General features: G+C 43.9%; 1 protein-coding gene across 1 annotated transcript in view; it reads right to left on the bottom strand.

The window, feature by feature from the left end:
• Positions 1 to 388: 388 nt before the first annotated feature.
• LOC100485233 (putative selection and upkeep of intraepithelial T-cells protein 1 homolog) overlaps positions 389 to 26,082 on the bottom strand; it is a 25,832-nt gene continuing 138 nt past the window's right edge. The window contains exons 2-8 of the mRNA XM_031891211.1: positions 21,595 to 21,939; positions 13,708 to 13,977; positions 11,508 to 11,624; positions 7,926 to 7,946; positions 6,504 to 6,532; positions 1,894 to 1,924; positions 389 to 880 (exon numbers count right to left, since the gene is read on the bottom strand). Of these exons, the coding sequence (XP_031747071.1) occupies positions 1,907 to 1,924; positions 6,504 to 6,532; positions 7,926 to 7,946; positions 11,508 to 11,624; positions 13,708 to 13,977; positions 21,595 to 21,939 (800 nt within the window). The 3' untranslated portion in view covers positions 389 to 880; positions 1,894 to 1,906. The remainder of the gene's footprint in view (positions 881 to 1,893; positions 1,925 to 6,503; positions 6,533 to 7,925; positions 7,947 to 11,507; positions 11,625 to 13,707; positions 13,978 to 21,594; positions 21,940 to 26,082) is intronic.

The following is a 26,082-nucleotide window of genomic DNA, read 5'->3' as shown; positions in this document are numbered from 1 at the left end:
ATGTGGTCCCTTTCTTTGACCTTTTTTTAAAAAACATTTGATACGTCATAAACACCCCAGTAAGCTCCACTTGTGACATGGGGGGGGGGTGCAGGCTCCACAAGACTTGGCTTCTCACTGTGGCTTAATAAATCCAATATTGCTGCATTAAAGGGGTAGATCAGCATTACACTGTATGTTATAGAATGGCCAATTCTAAGTAACTTTTAATTGGTCTTTATTATTTAATTTTTATAGTCTTTGAATTATTTGCCTTCTTCTTCTGACTTCCAGCTTTCAAATGGGGGTCACTGACCCCGGCAGCCAAAAAACCATTGCTCTGTGAAGCTACAAATGTATTGTTATTGTTACTTTTTATTACCTGTTTTTCTATACAGGTCCTCTCCTATTCATTCAAACCACTCACTGGTTGCTAAGGTAATTTGAACCCTATTTGAACCAGATACCTGCTGAAATTCAACTCAGAGTTGAACAACCCAATTAAGTGAGTGCCAAGCTGCCTCTGCATTAGGACATGGCCATATGTCCAGGAGCAGCACCTCTATAATACTGATCATAGCTAGTGTGGGGGTAACTCCCTATATATATATATATATATATATATATATATATATGCTTTACCTGCTTAGTCTATTACCAGGAGCTCTATACAGGCCCAGCCCAGCAAGGTGACTCCATCGATACATTCATATAACATATTTGGCAGCTGTAAAACTATACAATAATAGAACATTCAGGCATCAAAACAAAAAATAAAGTGCTTTTAAGAGAGACAGTTGCAGTTTCCATAAGATGAGAATAAAAGAGGGATAGTTTGTATAAAGCCGTTGCACTTCCCACTGAGTCCCGCCTTGCTATTTCAGGAGCAAGTTCTGTTTGCCTACAATAAAAAAAGAACGCTTTTTAAGATAAATACAATCTACATCAACTTTTGATCAAGGTCCATGGTCAATGTAACATTAACAGCTTTCAATAGGACCAGCATATATTTAAAAATTCAGGATTTTTTTACATAAATGGTATATTTTGGTCCTTATTAGGACCTTTATCAATGATAACAGCCAGTGATTGTGCATTCAGTATATACCCTATGAGTGAAGACGTGCCTAACTGGTATCAAACAGGTTTTATAATGTTTCCACTGAAATTCTTTCAATGGTTACATTCAAAATGTTGGATAGTGCAATACTTCAACCTTACCACATGGTGTCACTGTTACACTTAATTCACAAAATGTACACAATACAATGAAATTAATAAACTTTCTAAATATAATCAATTGAAAATTCTTCTCTGTTTCTGAAATAACAAATTTGCCCTTTACTCTCCCCTTCTCATCTGTGTCTCTTCATTCTCTCTTCATGCAGTAGGTGGAGTCAGGTTTTGATTGACAGGTCTAATATATCCTTTGTGGGGCTGCCACCATTTACCTACAGATTTGCTGTCTCTCTGCTTGCAGGGTTTGTGCCATAGTCATTTATTTTGTTTGTGCTGGAGTCAGTTATTTGAGTTAGCAGGAAAGGGAGTCCCCCCTAAAAGAAGCATTAGACCTACCTGTCAATCAAACTCTGACCCCGACTTTTGCATTGGGAGAGAAAGAAGAGAGACTGCTGAGAGGGGAGAGTGCAGTTTAAATTGATTCTTTTAGAAATGGAACAGACTTTTTAATTGATCATATTTAGAAAGTTGTATATTTCCATTAGATAAAGCTTATATTGCTTTTAATTTTTCTAATATAAGAAATGTAACTTCCATAATTATAATTATATATATATATATATATATATATATACAACCTTTATAAAGTGATGAGGTGCCCTGTCCATATACTCCCATTAAAGTGTTGCAGTTATTCACAGTCCGTATAAATGAAAGTACAAATTTACAACATACCTTATGTCGAACTTCAATAAAACAATCCCTCCTGAAAATATAGATGCAAATGACACGTCAATAGATTTTATCTGCCCGTGTAAGGATGCTTAACTCTGTCCCTGCACATCACACAGCCTTTGCGCCTATAGACTCCAGCACATGGGCTTAAATAATGCTGAGCTGCCGCTAGTGTGAACTTCCCAACTGGATCTGATGGGCTCAATCTTTTAGACTACAGGTTCCTGAGTAGCTGAATTTTGGTTTCCTTGGAGTGACAGATGTTAAACTATTATCAGTTTTAATCACATCCCAGTGATTTAATATGGCCCCCTTAACTTTATTACTATAGGGATTGAATTCACTTGTATAGTAAATATATCAGGGTGGGACTGGGCTGGCAGGACACTGGGAAAACACCTGGTGGGCCCTGGCCTTCATTGACCCCGCCTACACTGATCCCCATGTGCAGGGGCGGGCCAAGTCGACCGGGTGCCCTGGGCAACCCGGTCGGCCAACTCCGCCCACCTCCCCGCCGCCCCCCCAAATGGCACATGCGCCTCCTCCTGTGCTTTGGCGCGCATGCGCCATGGGGGGGGGCGCTGCGCTGCCATTCGATCTGTCATTGCCTCCGCCGCTAATGACAAGTGGCGAAGGCAATGACAAAGTAGCGCTAGGGGTAGGCAGGAGAGGCTCCTGCCTGGTGCCCCCCAATCGTTGCGCCCTAGGCAGCTGCCTCTTCTGCCTACCCCTAGTTCCGGCCCTGACCACGTGTCACTCCCCTATTGCTGACACTCCCCCGCAGCCCTCCCACCCCAATTGCAGAGAAGAAAGGATAAGGTTCGCACATGGGGGAAAGGGAGGGGCTGGCGGGCAGTGGGCCCTGAGGGGGTATGGGGACCCCTGGGGTGTTTGCCCTACCCAACACCCCAATCTGACCCTGGTAAATATCACTATTCCACTCCACTTTATCTACTCTCTATATTTTTACCCCAGTTTAAAGTGTTGGAGGATACCCACACTCTAAGAACGTGGTTTCCATTGTGGCCAAATCATACTGTGTATATATATATATATATACAGTATATATATATATATATATATATATACAGTGGTGTGAAAAACTATTTGCCCTCTTCCTGATTTCTTATTCTTTTGCATGTTTTTCACACAAAATGTTTCTGATCATCAAACACGTTTAACTATTAGTCAAAGATAACACAAGTAAACACAAAATGCAGTTTTTAAATGAGGGTTTTTATTATTTAGGGAGAAAAAAAATCCAAACCTACATGGCCCTGTGTGAAAAAGTAATTGCCCCCTGAACCTAAGAGGTGGATTTGCTGGTGTGTTTTGGGTCATTGTCCTGCTGCAGCACCCAAGATCGCTTCAGCTTGAGTTGACGAACAGATGGCCGGACATTCTCCTTCAGGATTTTTTGGTAGACAGTAGAATTCATGGTTCCATCTATCACAGCAAGCCTTCCAGGTCCTGAAGCAGCAAAACAACCCCAGACCATCACACTACCACCACCATATTTTACTGTTGGTATGATGTTCTTTTTCTGAAACGCTGTGTTACTTTTACGCCAGATGTAACGGGACACGCACCTTCCAAAAAGTTCAATTTTTGTCTCGTCGGTCCACAAGGTATTTTCCCAAAAGTCTTGGCAATCATTGAGATGTTTTTTAGCAAAATTGAGACGAGCCATAATGTTCTTTTTGCTTAAAAGTGGTTTGCACCTTGGAAATCTGCCATGCAGGCCGTTTTTGCCCAGTCTCTTTCTTATGGTGGAGTCGTGAACACTGACCTTAATTGAGGCAAGTGAGGCCTGCAGTTCTTTAGATGTTGTCCTGGGGTCTTTTGTGGCCTCTCGGATGAGTTGTCTCTGCGCTCTTGGGGTAATTTTGGTCGGCCGGCCACTCCTGGGAAGGTTCACCACTGTTCCATGTTTTTGCCATTTGTGGATAATGGCTCTCACTGTGGTTCGCTGGAGTCCCAAAGCTTTAGAAATGGCTTTATAACCTTTACCAGACTGATAGATCTCAATTACTTTTGTTCTCATTTGTTCCTGAATTTCTTTGGATCTTGGCATGATGTCTAGCTTTTGAGGTGCTTTTGGGCTACTTCTCTGTGTCAGGTAGCTCCTATTTAAGTGATTTCTTGATTGAAACAGGTGTGGCAGTAATCAGGCCTGGGGGTGACTACAGAAATTGAACTCAGGTGTGATAAACCACAGTTAAGTTATTTTTTAACAAGGGGGGCAATCACTTTTTCACACAGGGCCATGTAGATTTGGAGTTTTTTTTCTCCCTTAATAACGTAAACCTTCATTTAAAAACTGCATTTTGTGTTCAATTATGTTATCTTTGACTAATAGTTAACGGTTTTTGATGATCAGAAACATTTAAGTGTGACAAACATGCAAAAGAATAAGAAATCAGGAAGGGAGCAAATAGTTTTTCACACCACTGTATATATAAATATAGGGAATACTGTACCCCCTAAAAAATATAAGGATATTATAAGTAACCAAGGAATGCACAATGCAAAAGACCAAGTGCTTTCATACAGGTCATGCAACTCCGAAGTGACTTCTAATATCCTCATATTTTACAATATGGGGTGCTAGGGGTACAAGTTCCCTGATCAGCGCACCTGCAGAGATATATCAGATGTTTCGTCAACACACAATAAAAGCGAATTGGTTCGTGTGACATAGACAGAGTTAAAGAGATTAACCCTTACAATGGGGGACATTATTTATTAAAATATACAAGTTTCAGTGAGTCATGTGACAGAAATGACATCACTAAGCAGTGATTATAACTGATGACAATACCAAGCACCATTTATAAGGATATCATTTACAGGATAGTCACTCATGGCTCTTGTGCATTTTATATATCAGTCCAGGTAGTGTCTGCACTCCAAAGCTGAATACTTAGCGGGGTGCACAGCCAAAAATCTAGTATTCAGCAATAAATATTCCGTGGCCGGCACACCCTTAAAATTTTATCAAAAGTTTATTGAAAACATATTGTTAAAAAACTGATCTTTCGGTCCTCACTCATCCTTGAGAAAGGTCCTAGTGAGGGCCGAAACGTCGGTTTTTTAACAATATGTTTTCAATAAACTTTTGATAAAATTTTAAGGGTGTGCCGGCCACGGAATATTTATTGCTATATACAGTAGAACCCCGAATTTACGTTCCCGGATTATACGTTTTCCCGCCATTTCCGCCATTTTTTTGTGGTCCCACCAATTTCTATTCATTCTTATGGGCTCTCTTCCCGGGTTTTACGTTTTTATTTCCCGCATTTTGCGCTGTTTTTTAGATTCCTCTGCCTAGCAAACCGCTTATTTTATTGCTAAAAAGTGCACTTACTTTATAAACTAAAGATTCCCCATCGCTAGCGATCGCGGGCGCCATCTTGTGAAGGTCAGCGTCTGACTGGAAATGCATACTGCGCATGTGCACCCATTGGGAGCTTACAAAATCTCGCGTGAGTTGCGAGTTGCACAGGGGGAATTTCTGTGACTGAGCCTCAAGAACGCCAGGCTCCTTCTGAGAGGTTACAAGCAAGGTGGGCATTTAAGAATTCTCTTAAAAATGCTAAAGGTTTTTGTTTTAAAAGCAAGTCAATGCCTTTGTGTCAGTGGTGAACTCTTGGGGTGGAGGGAGGGGGAAGGGGTCCTGTGGCAATGGGGTGTCAGTGGTGAAGTACTTTGCAATACTGTACTACTATACAATGTACGGTATGTTTAAACTTGAAATAAATCAGTAAAGTAAATATGTTGCAAATAAAAAATGGTTCCTGTACTTTATTTCCTTTAAATAGCTTACATTTATGTGTCTTTAACACATTTCCCTGATTTTACATTTTCCCTGATTTTACATCTTTTTTCCATGGTCCCTTGAAAAATGTAAAATGGGGGTTCTACTGTATATATAAATATTTATATATATATATATATATATATAGAGAGAGAGAGAGAGAGAGAGACATCAGTATTGTTGGGGGCCTTTTTATCATGCTGTGTAAAATGATTTACTCTTGAAAGTTGTTAAAAGCAGTGTAAAATAAATGGCAAATTTATACTGTGTATTTCTTATATACTGTCTGATCACCATAATTAACACCATAATTGTACATTGTTATAATTAAGGCACAGCCCATTCAAGTCAAAGGGAAACATTCAGACGACAGGTACATTTTCAAGCTGTTGCTCTTTACACTGGAATGTTACACAGACAATTGGATGCCAGTGGGTTGATGGATATTTCCCGTGGCAATGTCTAAGGATCAGATGAGGATATACAGTGTATTTAAATGCATAAGAGACTTTCCATGGCCATTATCAGCCAGAGGTCAGGCCATGTACAACCAGCAGAGGGCGCTAATGCTGTTTTAGTTTGGGGTGAATTCCCTGTACAAATTACACAACAGAAAGATTATTTATCCCTGAAACTCATTATCTAGAATGTGAACAAATCCAGCTGAAATCCATGCTGATGGCAAAACTATTTATTTTCATATCCAGAAAACCCTAGTTCTACAGATAACCCTAGTTATATCTCTGTATATATACATTGTATCTCCCAGCACAGACGTGACACAGTTACTCACATGGGACGCACAGGCTGCCCGGAGTCTTCCTGTAAAGGAAGGAAGAGATCATGTTATAGTCAAGAAAACCACAACCCACTGTTTCACTCTCAGGGAGGAAGAGATCATGTTATAGTTTAGAAAACCACAATGCAAAACCCACTGTTTCCTCACTCTCATCTTGTAAATTTACATTGATCAAGGGGAACCAACCACCATCTGTAATAACAGAATGTTATTGGGGCCCACAGCAAATTTAATTTAGGGTCTGAAAACACTGGTAAATTGTTAGATTCTACCAAGATATATTAAAATTGCTCATTCATTAGGGCCTTACTGGGCCCCCAACACTTCTGGGCCTCCCTAACACCTGTAAGCCCTTCTGAAAACCGGGCTGTCCAGGTCAAAACCTTCTGCCCGGTTTCCCAAATAGGTAAAAAAAAATAGACAGGACTCGCTAAGATTGATGCGCCGACCGGCCAATCACAGCGTCATAGCCTCGTCCAGTGACATTCCAGTCCTGCCTCTTCCCTGCCCCCGTGATATCACTGCCCGCACCCTGCCCAGTGACATTCGCCGGCAGGGGTGGTAACCCTACTGCAAGCGCAGGGTCTGCTTCCTCTGTAGTTGCAATATTGCCCCCGGCAAGTGTCCCTGCCTCTGAAATCTGTTCCCGGTTTTCCCAATAGCAACAAAGCTGCCCCCCAGCCAATCATTGCTATTCCAGGACAAGAGGAAGGAAGGGCTGATCTTCTGTCACCTGACCTCCTTCCCTCATCCACGCCCTTCAAATTTCCCATGACAACTTTTCTGTTGCTGAAAGAAGGAATGTGTAAAACATTATTTTGGAGCTTTTTTAGGGAATATATAATGTTATTAAAATATGCAACTGTTATCTTGAGTGGGTATAAGGCAATAGGGGTGTGGCCAAACAGTGGGCGTGGCATAAATTTAGCTTGGCGGGTGGTGCGCGACACAGGGATGTTCCTGTCCCCAGATTTCACTTTGCAAACCTGGGAACCTTATATTATATATCATAAAACAATCCATTAGGGGCATTGCTAGGGGCTTTTATCTTGTTTTTGCAGTAGCGGAAGAATCAGCTGGTAAAACCCACACTCACACTTACACTCACACTTACACTTTACACTTACACTCACACTTACACTCACACTTACACTCACACTTACACTCACACCCACACTTACACTCACACTTACACTCACACCCACACTTACACTTTACACTTACACTCATACTTAAACTCACACTCGCAGTTACACTGAGGGGCTTTAATGGCACATAAAACACAGGCACCGATCCAAGGCATTTAGTACGTTCCTGCTTAGACTGAGAGTGGGAGATAAGGAAGGAAAAAGCTATACGTATATCTATGTTAAGAAATAAAAGCAATAAGTGATGGCAACACAACAATGTACTTACGTATTTCTTTCTTCTTTTCTCCTGTTAAAGAAAACAGATACATTACAGAAGCAGCACAATTAAGTGTTAAACCTACAAACGTAATAATAGCAGTAATTGCTCTTAAAGAGGTGATTTTCCTTTAAGTTAACTTTTAGTATGTTATAGAGTGCCCTACTCTAAGCAACTTTTCAATTGGTCTTCATTTTTTCTTATCACATTAGGACATGTAAAAGCTGCTTGGTCAGTTGGTAGGGCTGCTGTACATGCTGCTGGCCACTCTGCTCATGGTTGGTGCCCCTGTTATTATCACTCCTGATATTGAGCCCTGCCTGCCTGACTCTGCCCCAATGCTCCTGATATTGAGCCCTGCCTGTCTGACTCTGCCCCAATGCTCCTGATATTGAACCCTGCCTGTCTGACTCTGCCCCAATGCTCCTGATATTGAGCCCTGCCTGTCTGACTCTGCCCCAATGCTCCTGATATTGAGCCCTGCCTGCCTGACTCTGCCCCAATGCTCCTGATATTGAGCCCTGCCTGTCTGACTCTGCCCCAATGCTCCTGATATTGAGCCCTGCCTGCCTGACTCTGCCCCAATGCTCCTGATATTGAGCCCTGCCTGTCTGACTCTGCCCCAATGCTCCTGATATTGAGCCCTGCCTGTCTGACTCTGCCCCAATGCTCCTGATATTGAGCCCTGCCTGCCTGACTCTGCCCCAATGCTCCTGATATTGAGCCCTGCCTGTCTGACTCTGCCCCAATGCTCCTGATATTGAGCCCTGCCTGTCTGACTCTGTCCCAATGCTCCTGATATTGAGCCCTGCCTGCCTGACTCTGCCCCAATGCTCCTGATATTGAGCCCTGCCTGCCTGACTCTGCCCCAATGCTCCTGATATTGAACCCTGCCTGTCTGACTCTGCCCCAATGCTCCTGATATTGAACCCTGCCTGTCTGACTCTGCCCCAATGCTCCTGATATTGAACCCTGCCTGTCTGACTCTGCCCCAATGCTCCTGATATTGAGCCCTGCCTGCCTGACTCTGCCCCCAACACTGCAGCCCTGAACCTGCCCGTAACCCACTTCCAAAGGACTAAGGAGGGCTGCACCAGCGATGCGTATCTGTACTACTCTATATGGGTATAACTGGTATCCACTTCCCATACACACTCACTAAATTCTGCCCTTTCCTCAGATCTCCCCATTACCCTTCCATTCCTCTTCCCGCCGGCCAAACCCTCTCTCTGCATATAGGCACAACAGTGGGAATCTATGTATGTATAATTGCTGATTATACCATATTAAAGGGAAACTACACCCCCAGAATGAATACTTAACCAACAGACAGTTTATATTATGTTAAGTGGCCTATTAAAGAATCTCCCCAAACTGGAATATACACTGCTCAAAAAAATAAAGGGAACACACTTCTGTGAAATCAAACTGTCCACTTAGGTAGCAACACTGACTGACAATCAATTTCACATGCTGTTGTGCAAATGGAATAGACAACAGGTGGAAATTATAGGCAATTAGCAAGATGAGGGTGGGATGAGGGCCCGACGTCCACAGGTGGGGGTTGTGCTTACAGCCCAACACCGCACAGGACGTTTGGCATTTACCAGAGAACACCAAGATTGGCAAATTCACCACTAGCGCCCTGTGCTCTTCACAGATGAAAGCAGGTTCATGCTGAGCACATGTGACAGACGTGACAGAGTCTGGAGACGCCATGGAGAACGTTCTGCTGCCTGCAACATCCTCCAGCATGACCGGTTTGGCAGTGGGTCAGTAATGGTGTGGGGCGGCATTTCTTAGGGGGCCGCACAGACCTCCATGTGCTCGCCAGAGGTAGCTTGACTGCCATTAGGTACAGAGATGAGATCCTCAGACCCCTTGTGAGACCATATGCTGGTGCGATTGGCCCTGGGTTCCCCCTAATGCCAGACAATGCTAGACCTCATGTGGCTGGAGTGTGTCAGCAGTTCCTGCAAGACGAAGGCATTGATGCTATGGACTGGCCCGCCCGTTCCCCAGACCTGAATCCAATTGAGCACATCTGGGACATCATATCTCACTCCATCCACCAACACCACGTTGCACCACAGACTGTTCAGGAGTTGGTGGATGCTTTAGTCCAGGTCTGGGAGGAGATCCCTCAGGAGACCATCTGCCCCCTCATCAGGAGCATGCCCAGGTGGGCATACAGGCACGTGGAGGCCACACACACTACTGAGCCCCATCAGGAGCATGCCCAGGCGCTATAGGGAGGCCATACAGGCACGTGGGGGCCACACACACTACTGAGCCTCATCAGGAGGATGCCCAGGCATTGTAGGGCGGCCATACAGGCACGTGGGGGCCACACACACTACTAAGCCCCATCAGGAGGATGCCCAGGTGTTGTAGGGAGGCCATACAGGCACGTGGGGGCCACACACACTACTGAGCCCCATCAGGAGGATGCCCAGGTGTTGTAGGGAGGCCATACAGGCACATGGGGGCCACACACACTACTGAGCCCCATCAGGAGGATGCCCAGGTGTTGTAGGGAGGCCATACAGGCACGTGGGGGCCACACACACTACTGAGCCCCATCAGGAGGATGCCCAGGTGTTGTAGGGAGGCCATACAGGCACGTGGGGGCCACACACACTACTGAGCCTCATCAGGAGGATGCCCAGGTGTTGTAGGGAGGCCATACAGGCACATGGGGGCCACACACACTACTGAGCCCCATCAGGAGGATGCCCAGGTGTTGTAGGGAGGCCATACAGGCACGTGGGGGCCACACACACTACTGAGCCCCATCAGGAGGATGCCCAGGTGTTGTAGGGAGGCCATACAGGCACGTGGGGGCCACACACACTACTAAACCCCATCAGGAGGATGCCCAGGTGTTGTAGGGAGGCCATAAAGGCACGCGGGGGTCACATACACTACTGAGCCTCATTTTGACTTGTTTTAAGGACATTACATCAAAGTTGGATCTTGGATCAGCCTGTAGTGTTTTCTTCCACTTTAATTTTGAGTGTGACTCCAAATCCAGACCTCCATGGGTTGATAAATTTGATTTCCATTGATAAATTTTGTGTGATTTTGTTGTCAGCACATTCAACTATGTAAAGAACTTAATAAGTATTTAATAAGAATATTTAATTCATTCAGATCTAGGATGTCTTATTTTTGTGTTCCCTTTGTTTTTTTTTAGCAGTATATTTTGTCCCATGAATTAAACGTGTAATATCACATAAGAGGAATAAAAAGTGACAATGGCAAAACAATTTCTCATTTACTTATTGCTTCATCTTATTTTAACAAAACGCAAAAACAAAATGACGTGCAAAAAAATTCATGAAATTTTAATAGGCAGAGAATTTAAAAATTAAATTGTATAAACATGTTTTCTGCACACAAGGTTTTATTCCGTTAGCAGCCGCAGGAGCAGCTGTTGCAATTCGGGTGGATGTGGCTTGGTCTGACCTGGGACTGGGCCTGGGAAAGGGAACAGTTTAGGTCCCTGAGGAATTACAATTTATACACATAAATATTCCATTCCAACATGTCATGTATATCAGGTGCCAATAAATCTCTTTAGGTACTTACTGAGTTCCATGCTTTGATAGTATATATACCCGATACAAAGAAGCAAATAAGTCAGATAAGACCAGAATATAATGTAGCGACTGTACTGATCCCTGAAGGTTACAGGATGTCCTGATTCTATAGGAAAAATATACATAGAATTAAATTAAAGACATAAGAATGTAACCACAGAATGTCATGTAATTTATCTTTGTCTAAGCATTTATACCTGCCCCACTGTTGGGCTTCTAATACCCACCTACCCCCATTCTCACTTACCCCTGCATGAAACAGACAGGGTCTATCAATGGATAAACATATATAGTTTAGATTTTTTTTATTCTATATTTTTAATCACAACTCTGCTTTATACAAAGAGCAAACGCTTCACATGGAAAGCAGACATGATTCTGTTTGTGTATAAATCATCGCTTGGGCCCCACTTTAATTCTCGGGGCGTGCCGGGGGATGTACAACCAACAGTGATGCCTCTATAATCCAACCAATGTCACTGTCTGCTTGGCACCGCTGCACCGCTGGGGAGGGACAGACTGGCACCCAATGGGGGAACCCAGGCACAGTTTTAGGAAGCTTTGTGTTAAAAAAGTGAGTAATTAGAATGGTACAGCCATATTAACTAAAGTACAGGTCTGGGACCTGTCATACAGAATGCACAGGAACTGGGGTTTTCTGGAATCGTTCAGATTATAATAATCCAAAATAATAATTATAATAATTATTATAATAAATACAGGTATAGGACCCATTATCCAGAATGCTCGGGACCAAGGGTATTCTAGATAAGGGGTCTTTCCATAATTTGGATCTCCTTACCTTAAGTCTGCTAAAAAATCAATAAAACATTAATTAACCCCAGTAGGATTGTTCTGCATCTAATAAGGATTATTTATATCATAGTTGGGATCAAGTTCAAGGTACTGTTTTATTATTACAGAGAAAAGGGAATCATTTAACCATTAAATAAACCCAATAGGGCTGTTCTGCCCCAATAAGGGGTAATTATATCTTAGTTGGGATCAAGTACAGGTACTGTTTTATTATTACAGAGAAAATGGAATCATTTAACCATTAAATAAACCCAATAGGGCTGTTCTGCCCCCAATAAGGGGTAATTATATCTTAGTTGGGATCAAGTACAGGTACTGTTTTATTATTACAGAGAAAAGGGAATCATTTAACCATTAAATAAACCCAATAGGGCTGTTCTGCCCCCAATAAGGGGTAATTATATCTTAGTTGGGATCAAGTACAGGTACTGTTGTATTTTTACAGAGAAAAGGGAATCAGTTTTAAAATTCTGAATTATTTGATAAAAGTGGAGTCTATGGGAGACGGGCTTTCCGTAATTCGGAGCTTTCTGGATAACGGGTTTCCGGATAAGGGATCCCATACCTGTATAATATATAATATAAGATTTTATAATTATAATAATAAAATAATATAATCATTCGATAATTCCAAATTACAGATCTTTCCATAATTTGGATCTCCATACCTTTTCTGATAAAAAAAAATAATAATAAACCCAATAGAATTATTTCTTAGTTGGGGCAGGTACAAGATATTTTATAAAAAAAGAGAAAAAGGAAGTCATTTTTAATTATTTGATTAAAATGGAGTGTATGGGAGACACCCTTCCCATTAATTCTGAGCTTCCTGGATAATAGGTTTCCAGATAACGGATCCCATACTTTGACAGTCTTAAAGAAGAACTTCAAGTATGAACAAGTTGCACAAGTGCAACGGCATGAAATATTCCTACAAATATTTCTCTAAATAAAATTAGCCCTGTAAAGGCAATGGAACCCGCCATGGTTTCAGGTGTTTGTTACCCATCTGAACTGTAACTCACAGGAAGGTGACAGAGATGAGTAGGGAGTTATCCTGAGCCTTTTATGACAATCACTTGGAACCATTGGTGGAATCGTGGGACAGGCGACCGATACACATTAATGTAGACTGACGTACAGTACCCGCTAGTGAATCTATTAAATACTCGGGCACCCATGCAGCCAAAATTGCAACACAACGCAATTCCCACAGACAGTGCAGGTAACTTCACCCACTGAGACTCTAGATAAGGGATTTTCACCAGAATGATTGACAGCAAAGGCAGCCATGTTATGGGATTCTATGGAGCCAATACAGTGTATGTGGCACAAACTACTGATACAGAATATTAACAAAGACTATCACTCACCTCTGATCTGCCTGGAGCTTTGTTTCCTCTGATTTATGGAATTGGAGACAGTGCAAGTGATATTAGATGAATCCGGTAGACTGATAATACTAAAGATACAATACAAACTCGTCTCATTTCTGTACACATTTTCCATAGATGGGATGACTTGGTTCCCCTGGGTATCAGTCCATATGAGGGAAGGTTCTGGAAGCCAGCCACAGGACACACAAAAGGCAGTGTCATTACTTGTATATGTGTTGGAGGTAATTACAGGGAGACTTCCCACAGCTACAAACAGAGAAATGTAATTAGCTGTGCAGTTGTACTGCCTGGCTACACACAGCAATAACTCCGTACAGCAGTGGCTCGGAGACTTTTTTGGTTCAAGTCCTAGTTTAAGATCACACAAGCTTAAATATCTAACTTACTTTCAAAATGGGCTTTCATGAATATTAATGACAGCAAATGGGTATTCTCCCCAAATCTGTCCCTAACTGGCCTTTAATCGTATGCTCAGCACACATGACAAATTTGCCAAGTGTTCAAATACACACAGTCATATTAACTGTGTATTTAGCCTGATTAGACTTTCCTGTGTGACTGGCATGAGTACTCACATTTTATTTACTGGACCAGTCCTGGCTAACTATCATCATGTCTCTTTCTTTCTATTAGCCACTGAATTTCTGAAATGTCTTGCCCAAAGAAGTGCTTATGTTCTTGAACAAGCATAGTATCCAAGGCTATTGTGATACTAATATCTACAGTTAGTATTAGTGGTTGTATTTATAGTTTATGTATGTGAGTGTATAGATTGGTAGGTGTGGGTTGTGTGTGCTGGCTTTACTTGGAAGGGTTGAACTTGATGGTCTTTTTTCAACCCTATATAACTATGTAAGTATGTAACTATAACCTATAAATAGGGATGTAGCGAACCTAAAAAAAAATGTTCGCGAACCCGTTCGCGAACTTTCGTCAGAAAGTGCGAACGTTCGCGAACTTTGCGAACCCCATAGACTTCAATGGGAAGGCGAACTTTAAAACCTAGAAAAGCCATCTCTGGCCAGAAAACTGATTTGAAAGTTGTTTAAAGGGTGCCATGACCTGGACAGTGACATGCAGGAGGGGCATCAATGGCAAAAATTTCTCTGAAAAATACGTTGTTGACACAGCGTTGCGTTTTGTGCTGTAAAGGGCAGAAATCACACTACATTCCTAAACTTATGTAATAAACTGCTTTAAAAAGTCCGGCATCTACATTCCAATCAAGTCGTGTAAAGGTTACGGCCGGTTCACACGCAAAGACAAAACGCCGCGTTTACTGCAACGAAAAAAAACGCAAAAAGCTTTAATGATACTGTCAAGTGTGCGAATATTAGTTTTTACTAGTTGCTTGTCACCTCCAGGACGTTCGTCCCGTCGGTGGGAATATTTCTGTAGTGGTGTGTTTAGCAGTCACCGTGCTTGTGCGCACGTGCATGGTCAGGCAGAGGTAATTCAATGTAGAGTAACGTGAACCAAAAAACACTGATTCTGCAGTGTGGGCCCAGGTTTGTCCTACCTTTTCGATCACCTGTGGTGACCATAAAAGATACGATTTTGCCGCAGTTGCAGAACCCTGAAAAATCAGGAATGTGTACATTCCTAAAAAATTATGGTTTTTTTGTTGCAGCCACTGAAGCACAGAGGACAGAAAAAATATCTCAGATAGATGGTATCATAACCATGCCCCAGGGAAACCCTTTCAAAGAACTAAGATAGGGTGACAACAAGCACAGAAGACATTAAAAACATCAAAGCTAGATGGTATAATAACCATGCCCCAGCCAAACCCTTTCAAAGAACTCAGATAGGGTGACAACAAGCACAGAAGACATTAAAAACATCAAAGCTAGATGGTATCATAACCATGCCCCAGCCAAACCCTTTCAAAGAACTCAGATAGGGTGACAAGCACAGAAGACATTAAAAACATCAAAGCTAGATGGTATCATAACCATGCCCCAGCCAAACCCTTTCAAAGAACTCATATAGGGTGACAAGCACAGAAGACATTAAAAACATCAAAGCTAGATGGTATCATAACCATGCCCCAGCCAAACCCTTTCAAAGAACTCAGATAGGGTGACAAGCACAGAAGACATTAAAAACATCAAAGCTAGATGGTATCATAACCATGCCCCAGCCAAACCCTTTCAAAGAACTCAGATAGGGTGACAAGCACAGAAGACATTAAAAACATCAAAGCTAGATGGTATCATAACCATGCCCCAGCCAAACCCTTTCAAAGAACTCAGATAGGGTGACAACAAGCACAGAAGACATTAAAAACATCAAAGCTAGATGGTATCATAACCATGCCCCAGCCAAACCCTTTCAAAGAACTCAGATAGGGTGACAAGCACAGAAGACATTAAAAACATCAAAGCTAGATGGTATCATAACCATGCCCCAGCCAAACCCTTTCAAAGAACTCATATAGGGTGACAAGCACAGAAGACATTAAAAACATCAAAGCTAGATGGTATCATAACCATGCCCCAGCCAAACCCTTTCAAAGAACTCATATAGGGTGACAAGCACAGAAGACATTAAAAACATCAAAGCTAGATGGTATCATAACCATGCCCCAGCCAAACCCTTTCAAAGAACTCATATAGGGTGACAAGCACAGAAGACATTAAAAACATCAAAGCTAGATGGTATCATAACCATGCCCCAGCCAAACCCTTTCAAAGAACTCAGATAGGGTGACAAGCACAGAAGAGTAGAAGAGAGAAAAATTCAGGATTTACCTGTCCAAAAAGTTTGGCTTACAATTAAGCCAGTAGGATTTGCACCCTAGTTTGTACGGTGGTGGAGGAGGACGCTAAAGGACAGCTGTGTGTGGTGTCAAGCGGCGTGCAGAGAAGGACAGCTGCATGGGCAGTCAGAACAAGTCTTCCGGCGTGCAGTAACCCTCCGAGATCCATGCCTCATTCATTTTAATAAAGGTCAGGTAATCAACACTTTTGTGACCTAGGCGAGTTCTCTTCTCAGTTACAATCCCTCCTGCTGCACTAAAGGTCCTTTCTGAGAGGACACTTGAGGCAGGGCAAGACAAGAGATTTATGGCAAATTGTGACAGCTCTGGCCACAGATCAAGCCTGCGCACCCAGTAGTCCAAGGGTTCATCGCTCCTCAGAGTGTCAATATCTGCAGTTAATGCCAGGTAGTCCGCTACCTGCCGGTCGAGGCGTTCTCTGAGGGTGGATCCAGAAGGGTCCTGGCGCTGCCTTGGACTGAAAAAACTTTGCATGTCTGACGTTACAGAGTGGCCAAAGTGCATTGTCCTTGCAGGTGTGCTCGTGGGAGGATTACCGGCACCTCTGCCCCTGGAATGTGGAGTGACATCACCCTTAAAAGAATTGTACAACATGTTTTGCAGGCTGGTTTGGAAATGCAGCATCCTTTCGGACTTGTGGTACGTTGGTAACATTTCTGCCACTTTATGCTTGTAACGAGGGTCTAGTAGCGTTGCCACCCAGTACAGGTCCTTCTCCTTAAGCCTCTTGATACGGGGGTCCTTCAACAGGCATGACAGCATGAAAGACCCCATTCTCACAAGGTTGGATGCAGAGGTATCCATCTCCCCTTCCTCGTTATCAAGGACTACGTCCTCATCCACCACCGTCTCCTCCCCCCAGCCACGTACAAGACCAGGGCTCCACAAAAGGTGACCACAAGCCCCCTGGGAAGCCTGCTCCTGTTGGTCTTCTGCCTCCACAAAGCCACCTTCCTCCTCTGACTCCGCTTCTGACACCTCTCCCTGCGTTGCAGCAGGTGCCTGGGAACGTTCTGGTGATTCCGCCCAGAAATCAGGCTCTTGGTCACGCTGGTCTACAGCGTCATCTGTCACTCGTCGCACGGCACGCTCAAGAAAAAAAGCAAAGGGTATTAGGTCGCTGATGGTGCCTTCAGTGCGACTAACCATATTTGTGACCTCGTCAAAAGGGCGCATCAGCCTGCAGGCGTCGCGCATAAGCACCCAGTAACGGGGGAAAAAAATCCCCAGCTCTGCAGATCCAGTCCTACCACCCAGTTCAAATAGGTATTCATTGATGGCTCTTTGTTGTTGCAGCAGACGTTCAAACATGAGGAGCGTTGAATTCCAGCGAGTCTGGCTGTCGCAAATTAAACGCCTGACTGGCAAGTTGTGCCGCCGCTGAATGTCAGCAAGGCGTGCCATGGCTGTGTAGGAACGTCTGAAATGGCCAGACACCTTCCTGGACTGCCTGAGAATGTCCTGCAATCCTGGGTACTTCGAGACAAACCGTTGGACTATCAAATTTAAAACATGTGCCATGCAGGGCACATGTGTTAAATTGCCCAGTCTCAGTGCTGCCAACAGATTGCTTCCGTTGTCACACACCACTTTTCCAATTTTCAGTTGGTGTGGGGTCAGCCACCGATCGGCCTGTGAGTGCAGAGATGACAGGAGTACAGATCCGGTATGATTTCTACTTTCCAGGCACGTCATGCCCAAGACAGCATGACAACGGCGTACCTGGCACGTCGAATAGCCTATGTGGAGCTGGGGGTGCACAGGTGTGGAGGAGGACACAGCAGCAGAGGAGGAAGAAGCCGAGGAAGAAGCCAAGTTAGAAGACGAGTTAGAAGACGAGTTAGAAGACGAGTTAGAAGACGAGTTAGAGAGCAAAGGAGGAGTAGAGGTGGTGGCAGACCCGCATGCAACCCGTGGCGGTGACACCAACTCCACTGTTGTTGAACCACGCATTCCCTGCTTCCCAGCCATCACCAGGTTCACCCAGTGGGCAGTGTAGGTGACATACCTGCCCTGACCATGCTTGGAGGACCATGTGTCAGTAGTCATATGGATCTTTGCCCCAACACTAAATGACAGAGATGCGGTGATTTGGCTCTGCACATGCTGGTACAGGTGTGGTATTCCCTTCTGTGAAAAAAAATTGCAGCTGGGTACCTTCCACTGCGGTGTCCCAATTGCTACAAATTGGTGGAAAGCCTCAGAGTCCACCAGCTGGTATGGTAAAAGCTGGCGGGCTAAGAGTGCAGACAATCCAGCTGTCAGACGCCGGGCAAGGGGATGACTCGGAGGCATTGGTTTCTTACGCTCAAACATGGCCCTCACAGAAACTTGGCTGGGGGCAGATGAGCAGGAACTGGAAGGCGGAGTGGAGGGTGGTTGAGACGGGTCAAGGACAGCAGAGGTAGAGCAGTAAGATGCTGGAGCAGAAGGAGGGTGGCTTAGCGTTTGGCTGCTGCCTTTGAGGTGTTGCTCCCATAGTGCTTTGTGTTTGGCGTTCATGTGCCTTCGCATAGCAGTTGTACCTAAGTGGGTGTTGGGCTTCCCAAGACTCAGTTTCTGACTGCACTCATTGCAAATTACAGCGCTTTTGTCAGAGGCACACACATTAAAAAAATGCCACACTGCTGAGCCTTTTGATGTGGGCTTTCTAGCAGTAACAGTAGAAGTTGGCGGGTGCGTTGGCTGGCTGACCACAGGTGCCGATTCATGTTGTTGCCCTACTGTTCCCTGGGAGCTGTCCCTGCTTCTTCTAAGTCTTAATCTCCTCCTGCCTCTCTGACTCTCCGTCTCTCCATCTGAACTATCCTCCTCTTGCTCTCTTCTTGTGGGCACCCACAAAATATCACTCTCCTCATCATCATTCTCCTCAGATGCATCAATTTCTTCTGACAGCTCACAGAAGACAGCAGCAGCGGGGACCTCATCACACCTTATGTCCATCTCTGTTGTGTTGCCTGCCTGAATTATGATATCTGGTGTAACATCCGCATCTCCTTCATCTTCTTCTGGCAATAATGGTTGCGCATCACTCAGTTCAACAAACTCATGAGTAAATAACTCCTCTGACTCCAGTGAAGACGGGGCGGCGGTGGTGGAGGAAGTGGTAGGTGGGGTGTCCATAGCAAAGGAGGATGAGGATGTTGTGGCAAAGTTAGAAACAGTAGAGGATGGGGTGTGCTGTGTAAGCCAGTCAACTACCTCTTCAGCATTTTGGGAGTTCAGGGTAAGTGCCTTCGGAAAACTGGGCAATTTCCTAGGGCCACAGGATATCATAGCAGCACGGCCCCTAGTGCCTCTGCGTGGCGGCCTGCCTTTGCCTGGCATTTTTTTTATTTTTACAAAACAACAACAACTTGGGTGATGTTTCTGGACACGGAATTATTATTGTTATTTAGACAAATTGTGAAAAAGATCACACAGCTAGGTGGCACTTGGTTGCAGACACCGGGCAACAAGGCCTGCAAGGGCAACGTATACAGTAGTGGATACGGAATATTTTATTGCTGGTGGAAAACCGTCACTCAAGTGATGTTTCTGGACACGGAATTATTATTGTTATTTAGACAAATTGTGAAAAAGATCACACAGCTAGGTGGCACTTGGTTGCAGACACCGGGCAACAAGGCCTGCAAGGGCAACGTATACAGTAGTGGATACGGAATATATTATTGCTGGTGGAAAACCGTCACTCAAGTGATGTTTCTGGACACGGAATTATTATTGTCATTTAGACAAATTGTTATTTAGACAAAAAATACAGAGCAGTAGAAAGTAGATTACTTGCCAGAAATCCTACTTAAACTCTCCCTGAAATGAATGCACAGCTCCTATCCCCACACAAATACAGAGCAGTAGAAAGTAGATTACTAGCCAGAAATCCTACTTAAACTCTCCCTGAAATGAATGCACAGCTCCTATCCCCACACAAATACAGAGCAGTAGAAAGTAGATTACTAGCCAGAAATCCTACTTAAACTCTCCCTGAAATGAATGCACAGCTCCTATCCCCACACAAATACAGAGCAGTAGAAAGTAGATTACTTGCCAGAAATCCTACTTAAACTCTCCCTGAAATGAATGCACAGCTCCTATCCCCACACAAATACAGAGCAGTAGAAAGTAGATTACTAGCCAGAAATCCTACTTAAACTCTCCCTGAAATGAATGCACAGCTCCTATCCCCACACAAATACAGAGCAGTAGAAAGTAGATTACTAGCCAGAAATCCTACTTAAACTCTCCCTGAAATGAATGCACAGCTCCTATCCCCACACAAATACAGAGCAGTAGTAGATTACTAGCCAGAAATCCTACTTAAACTCTCCCTGAAATCAATCACAGCTTCTCTCCCTACACTATCTCTTCAAGCACACACAGGCAGAATGTAAAATGGCTGCTGGGCTTCGGTTTATATATGGAAGGGAGTGGTCCAAGGGGGGGGGGGTGGCCCAGGAGGGAGAGCTGCCTGATTGCCTGACATGTATCTGCTGGTCTGGGGTGAGAGGTCAAAATTTGGCGCCAGCTAAGGCGAACCCAAATGGCGAACATCGCCAAAAGTTCGCGAATTTGCGGACTTGCGAACACCCGATGTTCGCGCGAATTAGTTCGCCGGCGAACAGTTCGCTACATCCCTACCTATAAATATACCTCTGTGCTGTACCCTGTTAATTCAATATAACTGCACCTCTGTAAGCAGCTAACCTGCCCAGATCCACTTGCCCATCACAGGATGGTACTCAGAGGCCCACTAGTACTCCCAGTGACCCAGGGAACACTGAGCACTTATACATTGTCATGTCTAATCCCTGCTTGGATCCCTGTGATGGGAGAGCAGCTTCATTTGCACCGGCACAGGATCCCAGCACCCAATGCACACGTGCCTGCTCTCTGATTAATGGGAATCAAGCAGGGCCAAGATGGAGATGGCTAAAAACACTGTGCCAATCTGTATTTATTTTCATAAAATAGGGACATGACAGTTCTCAGTTACCAGGTTTAAGTGGCAGCCTTAGGACCAGTATAATGGTTATCAATTAAAAAAATAGCAGGGAGGCTTTAGTAAAACTCTGCTCACTTACCAGTAACCTGTAGTTGTACTGTTGTTCTCCCATGGGCATCACTGGACTCAACATAACAATAATATTCCCCAGAATCCTGAGCTGTGACTTTATGGATCTTTAAAGGGAAAATTCCCCTAGTGATGTTGTCTTTTAGCAGTTCTGTTCTGTTAGCAAACTGTGGCATCTGGGCTGTGTAATCATCTTTCCCATTAATATAAAGATGAACATAGGGCTGGTACATAGGCTTAAACCAACGGATTTCCATCTTCTCCGCGTTCATCTCAGGAATAAGGTGACAAGGTAACAGCACATCTGATCCAAGTGCAGCAACAATCGATGTTGTTGAAGAAACCTTAAATCTGACTGTAAAATACAAGCATAGAATAATGAAAATAAAAGATTTTCAGATGCACAGACATATCTCCAAGCACAAAGATGATCTTTCAGCATCACTGACCAATCTGGCTGAGCAGGGCCAGTTACAGTGTGTAGCGCAGACTTTGCTGCTGCAGTTTGGCACTTGGCCGATTGTGGGATTATGCAGATAATCATATAGCAGTTCAGCTCATACTTATAGCCAATATCTCCAGCATTTTCGGAACCAAATACGAAGGCTAATGGCAGCCAGTTTGGTTAATATGTGACAGATCTTATCCAACATCACTGATCTGCCCTATACACAGGGGAACAGCCCGTTACACTCACACACAGGAAGGCACAGTAGCAAGAACACATCCTTACTGAGCAAAGAATATAAATAAAATAGATATATAGAGAAAGAAACACACTGACTTTATCTTTATTTTAACTGTACTTTGTATTTATTTGTATTTTTTATTGTAATGCCCCTGTTTGTTCCATTAATGTATTGTTCTGCTGTACAGGGCCGAGTACATAAGTAGCGCTATATAAATAAAAATATACATAAATCTTTTTAAGACTAGAAAGATCCACATTCTGTACTTATTGGGATAATACTAATCCACAACTGCACCCAATGTATCCTCTCTTCGGGGCAACAATATAATAAACATGTTGCCCAACTCTCACTCTGCCCAATGGGCTGCATTTTTATATACCATTACCCCTCTGCCAAAAAAAAGATGTAAATTAAAAATTAAACTTCATCTTCCTTTCTGCTCAGAGGCGCAAATGAAGCAGCGCTGGTACCATTGGGAGGTTACAGAGAAAGTACCAAAGGGGCCAGTAGGCAACACCAGCTGCTCCCTGTGCTTATGGGTAATAAAGCCAGTGCCTATGACAGACAATGCTGCTGCCAAGTGACTGCCCCCAAGTGATACCAACCAGGCAACACTGGCAGCATCACAACTCAGAAAGAGCCCATCTGTGCTGCCAGCAGCCTAATAGTTAATTTACAGGTACAGATTCTTCCAGAAACTTCAGAACCCAATAACAGTGGCAAATTAGATGAAAGAACCCCCCACCCAAATCAATGAAGGGATTAAATGGCGGCAGGAGGAGTTGTCTCCAGACTAAAATTAGCGGCTGACACACATTTCTCTCTGCACATGAAGCTTTATGAAAGGTGCCAAGAACTCTGAATAATAATGGAATTAACTGTAATACAGCCGGAGCAAACTGAACTGTAATAGAGCCGGGGCAAACTGAACTGTAGTAGAGCCGGAGCAAACTGAATAAACTGTAATAGAGCCGGAGCAAACTGAATGAACTGTAATAGAGCCAGAGCAAACTGAACTGTAATAGAGCCAGAGCAAATTGAACTGTAATAGAGCCGGAGCAAACTGAACTGTAATAGAGCCAGAGCAAACTGAACTGTAATAGAGCCGGAGCAAACTGAATGAACTGTAATAGAGCCGGAGCAAACTGAACTGTAATAGAGCCGGAGCAAACTGAACTGTAATAGAGCCGGAGCAAACTGAACTGTAATAGAGCCGGGGCAAACTGAATGAACTGTAATAGAGCCGGAGCAAACTGAATGAACTGTAATAGAGCCGGAGCAAACTGAACTGTAATAGAGCCGGAGCAAACTGAACTGTAATAGAGCAGGGGCAAACTGAATGAACTATAATAGAGCCGGGGCAAACTGAATGAACTGTAATACAGCCGGAGCAAACTGAATGAACTGTAATAGAGCCGGAGCAAACTGAATGAACTGTAATAGAGCTGGAGCAAACTGAATGAACTTTTATAGAGCCAGAGCAAACTGAATGAACTGTAATACAGCCGGAGCAAACTGAATGAACTGTAATACAGCCGGAGCAAACTGAATGAACTGTAATACAGCCGGAGCAAACTGAATGAACTGTAATAGAGCCAGAGCAAACTGAATGAACTGTAATAGAGCCGGAGCAAACTGAATGAACTGTAATACAGCCGGAGCAAACTCAATGAACTGTAATAGAGCCAGAGCAAACTGAATGAACTGTAACAGAGCCAGAGCAAACTGAATGAACTGTAATAGAGCCGGAGCAAACTGAATGAACTGTGATACAGCCGGAGCAAACTGACTGAACTGTAATGGAGCCGGAGCAAACTGACTGAACTGTAATAAAGCCGGAGCAAACTGAATGAACTGTGATACAGCCGGAGCAAACTGACTGAACTGTAATACAGCCGGAGCAAACTGAATGAACTGTAATAGAGCCGGAGCAAACTGAATGAACTGTAATACAGCCGGAGCAAACTGACTGAACTGTAATAGAGCCGGAGCAAACTGACTGAACTGTAATACAGCCGGAGCAAACTGAATGAACTGTAATACAGCCGGAGCAAACTGAATGAACTGTAATACAGCCGGAGCAAACTGAATGAACTGTAATACAGCCGGAGCAAACTGAATGAACTGTAATACAGCCGGAGCAAACTGAATGAACTGTAATACAGCCGGAGCAAACTGAATGAACTGTAATACAGCCGGAGCAAACTGACTGAACTGTAATAGAGCCGGAGCAAACTGACTGAACTGTAATACAGCCGGAGCAAACTGAATGAACTGTAATACAGCCGGAGCAAACTGAATGAACTGTAATACAGCCGGAGCAAACTGAATGAACTGTAATAGAGCCGGAGCAAACTGAATGAACTGTAATACAGCCGGAGCAAACTGAATGAACTGTAATACAGCCGGAGCAAACTGAATGAACTGTAATACAGCCGGAGCAAACTGAATGAACTGTAATAGAGCCGGAGCAAACTGAATGAACTGTAATACAGCCGGAGCAAACTGAATGAACTGTAATACAGCCGGAGCAAACTGAATGAACTGTAATACAGCCGGAGCAAACTGAATGAACTGTAATACAGCCGGAGCAAAGTGACTGAACTGTAATAGAGCCGGAGCAAACTGACTGAACTGTAATACAGCCGGAGCAAACTGAATGAACTGTAATACAGCCGGAGCAAACTGAATGAACTGTAATACAGCCGGAGCAAACTGAATGAACTGTAATACAGCCGGAGCAAACTGAATGAACTGTAATAGAGCCGGAGCAAACTGAATGAACTGTAATAGAGCCGGAGCAAACTGAATGAACTGTAATACAGCCGGAGCAAACTGAATGAACTGTAATACAGCCGGAGCAAACTGAATGAACTGTAATACAGCCGGAGCAAACTGAATGAACTGTAATACAGCCGGAGCAAACTGAATGAACTGTAATACAGCCAGAGCAAACTGAATGAACTGTAATACAGCCGGAGCAAACTGACTGAACTGTAATACAGCTGGAGCAAACTGAATGAACTGTAATACAGCCGGAGCAAACTGAATGAACTGTAATACAGCCGGAGCAGGGGAGGTAGGAATGATCAGAGTGCGAGTAGCCAATAAAACTGGGGCTTTATAGCTGTTTGTGTGCCTGGAACTAACACTGCTGCACTGGATACAGTTGTTGCCATGCAAGGGAGACTGATAGTAACAAATGGCCTGAATACTTGTAACATGTTACATTCAGTATATAATTGCTACCCGTGCCACTGACTGAGTTTGGATTCAAGATTTTTTTCAATAACTGATCTGGATTCTTGAGTGATATTTGCAGAACCGGCACTATACTCCTTTATTCTAACATTCAATGACATATTTTCAACTTATTCAATTAAAAGTTACATTTCCTAAATTCAGGGCCGGATTTCCAAATTGGCCGCCCTGAGGCCGCCCCCGGTTGCACGCCCCCCCGAGTGCGCATGCCTGTGCGATACAGGGTGAGGAGGGTTTGCGCACGCATGCGCTAACAGCGGGGGTTGTATGCGCGGTAGGCCAAACTTGCATACAAAGCAGTGGGGAGAAGTCCCCATTGCTCCATATGGGGATAAAACTTTTAAGATTTTGGTGCGGTGGGGCGGCATGCCGCCCCCAGGTTTCTGCCGCCCTAGACCCGGGCCTGCCTAAATTAGCTTTAGTCATGGCATTCTAGCAATAGGAATGGGAAGGTGCAAGAGTAACAGGTTGCCATTACTATCCTTCAGATTTGAAGCCTCAGCACCCACTACTGGCATAAAGACATTCTGTGTATATAAAATAAA

The sequence above is a fragment of the Xenopus tropicalis genome, chromosome 8 (assembly GCF_000004195.4).
Source record: "Xenopus tropicalis strain Nigerian chromosome 8, UCB_Xtro_10.0, whole genome shotgun sequence".
In the NCBI taxonomy this organism is placed as follows: domain Eukaryota; kingdom Metazoa; phylum Chordata; class Amphibia; order Anura; family Pipidae; genus Xenopus; species Xenopus tropicalis.
Note: the sequence above shows the minus strand (reverse complement) of the source record. Positions and strands in the feature narration are given on the sequence as shown.